Source organism: Arachis hypogaea, chromosome 9 (assembly GCF_003086295.3).
Source record: "Arachis hypogaea cultivar Tifrunner chromosome 9, arahy.Tifrunner.gnm2.J5K5, whole genome shotgun sequence".
Lineage (NCBI taxonomy): Eukaryota > Viridiplantae > Streptophyta > Magnoliopsida > Fabales > Fabaceae > Arachis > Arachis hypogaea.
The window spans coordinates 112,169,339-112,175,338 of record NC_092044.1 but is presented as its reverse complement, the minus strand read 5'-3'; the positions used below and the strand labels follow the sequence as shown (position 1 = coordinate 112,175,338).

The window sequence follows — 6,000 nt, the reverse complement described above, 5'->3', positions numbered from 1 at the left end:
GATTATAGAATTGTTGTCCTAGCTAAAAAGTTGCCAACCCTTTTGGAATAACTTCATTTTAATTACTAGTATCTGAATCTACCGAGATTTACAAGGGACAAAAACATAGATTAAAAATATATGGCATCCTAGAATCCTAGTTGAGGCCACACATATCCCTAAATCCTTCCTCTGAGAAAAGGGCCCCTCCACAAAATAGATGATACATAATTTAGGATAAAATCTTGACCTTTCAATTTGTACCCCCATGTGTACACTTTGAACTATTCCTGTTAATAGTTATATCCACTTTCCCATTTCCTACACTTTACCCTCTAATCCTTCCATCTCCAATTTTGTCACACCCATTCCCCAAAACATACAAAATTTGTAAACTATATATTCATTCATAATAAATTCATATATGAGAAAATTAATATACTTTCTACAACTAACTCATTCTTTTGCATATAACAAAAAGGAAATGAGTGTAATTGAATAATAATAATTGTATGGTCTATTTGGCATAAGGTGTAACATTGTTGGCTGCACCAGCAGGTGACCAGAAATCAGCACCGTTGGTACTTGACACGTGTAGGGTGGATTGGAGGGGGATGAGGCAGAGTCCCATGCTCTTCAAGTCCCTCTTGTCTTCTTTCACTTGCTCGTTCTCCTTCTCCCCCTGAAAAAACGGGTACAGAAACCAAAAAAATGTGGTGTCATAAAATGAAAAGAGTTGAAACTTGAAATGGGAAACTGTCACAGTTTGACGCATTAAACAAAGGTCAACATTTTCAAGTAAGTGTAAGGTTTGGAAGGTGGGTGGGGTAGTGTTGTCCACATCAAAAGTAGGACCCTCAACATCACAACTTTACCGTCTCTAACTCCTTTCCTTGGCTTCTTGTGGATTCGTTTAGAAAACCAATTAATTGCAATAAATCATAAGCATACAAGAATCTGACGAGAGAAAGAGAAAGCGTACACATTGATGTTGAAATGAAGAAGGAGAAGAAGAAGAAGAAGGCAAGCGCTGCAAGTAAGGGGAGCATAGCACTTGAACTTGGTCATGGAGAAATCTTATGTAGCCCATTGCCTCGTGAAGCACCGAAGCTGTATCTGTCTGCGCATGCATAATCAATTTTCATTCAATCAATGAAGAATATGAATTTTATTAATATTAATTAATCTATTATGGTTATAACCTTCCCAAAGGGAGAAACTAGCTGTTGTAATGCTGCAATTCGTTCCCCGAGTTTCTCCTTCTTCTGCTAAACCAATTCCAAATATTAATTATATAAAATATATAAAACCATATACTTGTATATATGCATAGAGAAACAGAATCACACATGTAACGTTTGTTGTTTTTTTAATGTGAAAAGGACGTGTCATGTGTGTGTGACAGCGAAAGTGTTGAGTTGAAAAGAGAATAGGGTCATGCAACTGCAAAACCCAAACAATTAAAATGTTTGAAATTCCTCCTCACCTTTGCATGACCGCTTGAAGTTGAACTCGGAGGATTCTCTGTTTTGTTCTTCTTATTGTTACTATTAGGCACCTTCACAATGGGTTGTAGCCCCGGCCAATTTCGCTTTTTCTGCAAGCTCTTGAGCCACACGGTGAACAAAACGAAATATTTGAAAGAAAAAGAAAAGAAATAAAGAAAAAAAAAAGAGGAAGATTATTACATTGGTCTTGGACATGGAGTTAATGGCGGTGGTGGTGTGGTTGCATGAAGAAGCAGAAGAAGAATCACTTGAAGTGATTACAGATTTCTGAGGGGTAGCGTTGGTTTCAGGGAGCAAGAGGTGAGGTTGTTGTTGTTGTTCTTGTAGATGGTGAAAGTCTCCAAAAGAGAGCATTTTGGGTGGCTTGTCAATGGAGAAAAGAGGGAGATGGGTATTGTTGTAGTGGTCCACAGTGGCAGCAAAACCCAATGCATGTTGATGATGATCATCGTCATCTCCGAAGAGTAGTTGAGAGAAACTACTGCTCCCTGTAGCTGTGGTCAAATTGTCCACCTCAAAATCAACCTTCGCCTCCATTAAAGACTGATGTCAGAACTCAGAACAGAACACACAAAGAAAAAAGCAATTTGCAGGCACAGCTACAAGAGTAGAAGAGAAGTTCTCTCTTCTTTTCTTTTCTTTTCTTTTTTTTTTTATTTTATTTGGAGGAAGAGTAATAATAATAATAAAGGGAGAGGTCATAAATGTGTAAGTGGCAGAAAGTGTGAGAGACATTTGTAACCACGTTAATGTCACCACTGCTCACTGTTGTTGAGAGTTAAAAGTGGTAAGTGTGTGGTTAATTTTTATTTAACAAAAGTGTAGTAATTCATATTTTCATTTTCATTTTCATTTTAGATGATGAAAATGCGGTTAAATATTAGTGTAGTTGGGCTGAGTGAGAGAGTGGGCTATTTCCAAGGAAGGCTTTGGTTTTCGGCAAGAAGTGGTCAAACCCACCAGGCCCGAGAAAACCGTGGTTTCGCCCTCCAATGCAAATGCAACCTTGTCTATTCTCAATTTCTTACCAATTTTTTACGGTAAAAATTCAGGTGTAGTCGATTTTACACAAAGTTAATAGTTGATAACAGTTAGATAAAAATTTAGTTAAATCAGTCAAATTATTTAATAACTCAAAGCACTTGAATTTTCACTCATTTTTTACCCTCTCAGTGTTTTGATTTACCCTACAAGGATGCTACTTCTGTAATAGTAGTATAGTGCTAACTCTGCCCATCAATTTCTTAAGAGATACTAGTGAATATTTTTCATTTTTTTTATTTTTACTTCAACAGAGTTTGTAAATATATAAGTTTAATTTTAAATAATTGGTTTTAAAATTGCATGTCTATTACTAACTGAAAAGAGCAGGGTAGATAACAAAAAACAAAAAAATGAAAAGTCAAAAGAGCATAATAAGCAGAGATTCATGTTCACACATGAATTTCTTCCTTATAGTAGGTGCATTTATTCATATCTGTTAAAAACATAAAAAAAAAAAGCATTTTCAAATTGGTCTATAGTATTCCATCAATTCTCATAGGTGTTTATTTTAAAATTTTAGTGGTTTTTTTTTTTAAATGAATATGCATTTAGAAAAGAGGAAGTTTAGCGGCCGCTATTTTTAGTCAATAATTAAATTTTGGTAGCATTTGAAAGTGAAGGTTGAGATTGAAATTAGAAGATTGAGATACAAGATGTATTTATTAGTTAGATATTAGAATTAAAATTTTAGTTATGAGATACAAAATTTTAATCTCTTTGATATTTCTAAAAAATGAAGATATATAGGATTAAAATTTTTAAGAATAGAAACTGAAATTTTTATAATATTTATTTTTAAAAATATTTTTATTTCACTTTTTAAATTTTAAATCTACTGTTCAATTTCATAAAAAAGTGTTAGAGAATTATCAGAATTTATTATTTTTTGCCATTAATTAAATTTATTACTAAAAAAAATATTATTGGCAAAAAAAAATTTTGAATAATAAATATTATTTTTATACTAAATTTTAAATCTTAAATTTTGTACTCTAAATTTTAGTAACATCAAAATAAAGTATTAATTTAAAATATTAATTAAAATTGATAAAAATATTGTCTTCTGACATTTAGTTTTTTAATCTATATGAAAACTTAAAAGTAAAAACTTACATCAAATACTCTTAACACTTGTATAAAAATATAATTATTATTAATTAATTATGTATTTAATATTTTTAATTAACAAAACAAACAGACTTTGTATATGATGCCAATAAAATACTGACGTCAAATTAGTGTTTATTATAAATTATAAATATAAATGATATACATATAGCGGGATTTAAAAATGTAAAGTAATAAGTAGACTTTTTCAAAGTTCAATCTGGAACTAATTATGAATAATTAATTACAATTACGTGTTTATTTATGAAAATTTATCACAGAAATAATAATTTTTGAAACAACATGCTCATATAATCACGGGACAAGTCATTATAAAAAATAAAACATATAAATAATTTTGTTTTATTTACATTATTCATTAACAAAAAGATATAATATGTTTATTGTTTATTATTGTAATTGATTATTAATATTTTTTTACATTAATTAGTTTGAAATCAAAATATTTTTGGATTTAATTGTCACTTTTTTTTAAATGAATCATTAAAGATAGCTTTTTAATTTTTTTTTTTTTTGTGACAAGGTAGCTTTTTAAATACTTGCAGTGTATTTATATATTAAGAACGAAATTTAAAAGAATTCTACTAATAACAACTTCAACTCTTTTAGAACCAATTTTCTAAAAACACTTATTAATAAAAAGTAAAAAAAAAAAACTCTAAATAATAATTAAATACACACAAAAATGGTGCACTCCATGTCTCCATATCATCTTTTTGAAACAACCAAGTTTTCTCAGTGATATCATCATGAAGTCACGTAAGTCAAAGAGTTGCCAAATTGTGAGCCACTAAAGGGGGAAGACTTATTAATACGAAATTAAGAGTTTAAGACAAATATTTTTGGTGTAACTACGTAACTGAAGATCAGATGGATCATGCGTACTTCCAACGCTCCTCACAGACCTCACCTTAATGGTGGAAATTTCCGTTTATAAATACAAAGAGAAAAGAATAAGGGAGCCACTCGGATAAAATGCTAAAATTGTCTTCATAAAAAATATTTTTTAATAATTAAAATTTAACACATATAATCAATTAAATTATATTATTTTTGTTAAAATTAGGCTAAACAAATTGATTTGATCGAAAAATGATGAATTAAATTTTAAACTGGTCTAAATTAATATTATTTTTCTATAAAAAATAACTACAATACTCTATTATAAAAAATATCTAAAATATTTCTATTATATATATATATTAATTTTGAGAATTCTAAATTTTAGTCCTTTATTTTTCTATCGTTTAGAATTTAGAATTTTTAATATATATATATATATATATATATTATATAATAAGAGTATTTTAATCATTCTATATAATATTGTAGTCATTTTTTTATAAAATAATAATATTAATTTAGACTAGCTCAAGATTTGATTCACCATTTTTTCGATTAAATTAATTTGTCTAGCTTAATTTTGACAAAAATAACATGATTTAATCGATTATATATGTTAAATTTTAATTATTGAAAAACATCTTTAAAAAAAGACGTTTTAGGCGTCTTTATCTGAGTGACTCCCAAAGAATAAATAGGTTTATGGTTTTTTTTATGGATATTTTTGTCCTCGAAAAATAAAAAATACATTTATATTCCTACCCTCTAAAATTTGGACAAATTTACCCTTCCGTTAGACCCAACAGAAAATACTGACATAGTTTCCGTGACGCTGACCTAACCGTTACAAGATGACACGTGTACTATAGCTTCTGAAAAGAGGACGTATTAGTCCCCAAACTCCAAAACGACGCTGTTTCTCCCCCACCCCTCCGAACACACTTTAATTTCCATTGCAATACCCATAATACCCATGTTTGATTTTTTGAATTACTGAAAACCCTAAAAAGACAAACGATCAAACTCTCTCCTCCCTATTTCTCTCTCCAAAAATTACACTACGTAGAAAAACAATCGATGTGGCGTGAAGTTGCTGTCGGAGACTAAGAAAAAGGTTTTTGTTGAGATCGTAATTGCTATTTTCGTCAAAAGGTAAGAGCGCCTTACTTAGCGTTGAAGTTTTGGTTATTGTTGTGTGAACTACGGGTGCAGGCATTATGTGTACATGTTGACAGTGTGGGTAACAGCGGTATTATGAAGTGAAAAAATTATTTTTAAAATGTTGTGTCTAGAATTAGAAGGAGGGATTGTGTTAGAGTAAAGGGGTTTCATTCATAATTTTTGTAACTGCTTTTGGATTGACACATAATTGTTCATGGGTTAATTTCAGATGGTTGATATTTTTATTTTTCCACCATGAAGGTAACTTCGTCAAAGGAAGTGATGGATCTTTGGTTTATCAGAATGGAAAGGAAGATAGGTTCCCTGAGATGAACTT

At 30.2% G+C, this 6,000-nt stretch overlaps 1 protein-coding gene across 4 annotated transcripts; it reads right to left on the bottom strand.

Moving 5' to 3' along the window:
• Positions 1 to 357: 357 nt before the first annotated feature.
• LOC112711948 (transcription factor bHLH113) lies at positions 358 to 2,195 on the bottom strand. 4 transcript variants are annotated; one of them, XM_025764703.3, is made up of 5 exons: positions 1,668 to 2,195; positions 1,466 to 1,585; positions 1,182 to 1,247; positions 962 to 1,099; positions 358 to 661 (listed from the first exon to the last, which is right to left on the bottom strand). In XM_025764703.3, the coding sequence occupies exons 1-5, from the start codon at positions 2,022 to 2,024 to the stop codon at positions 497 to 499; spliced, it is 846 nt and encodes a 281-aa protein (XP_025620488.1). In that variant the 5' UTR covers positions 2,025 to 2,195; the 3' UTR covers positions 358 to 496. The 4 variants fall into 4 exon arrangements, with proteins under 4 accessions (XP_025620488.1, XP_025620489.1, XP_025620490.1 ...); XM_025764704.3 differs by having other exon boundaries at positions 1,182 to 1,244; positions 1,668 to 2,165; XM_025764705.3 differs by having other exon boundaries at positions 1,466 to 1,576; positions 1,668 to 2,165.
• Positions 2,196 to 6,000: the final 3,805 nt, after the last annotated feature.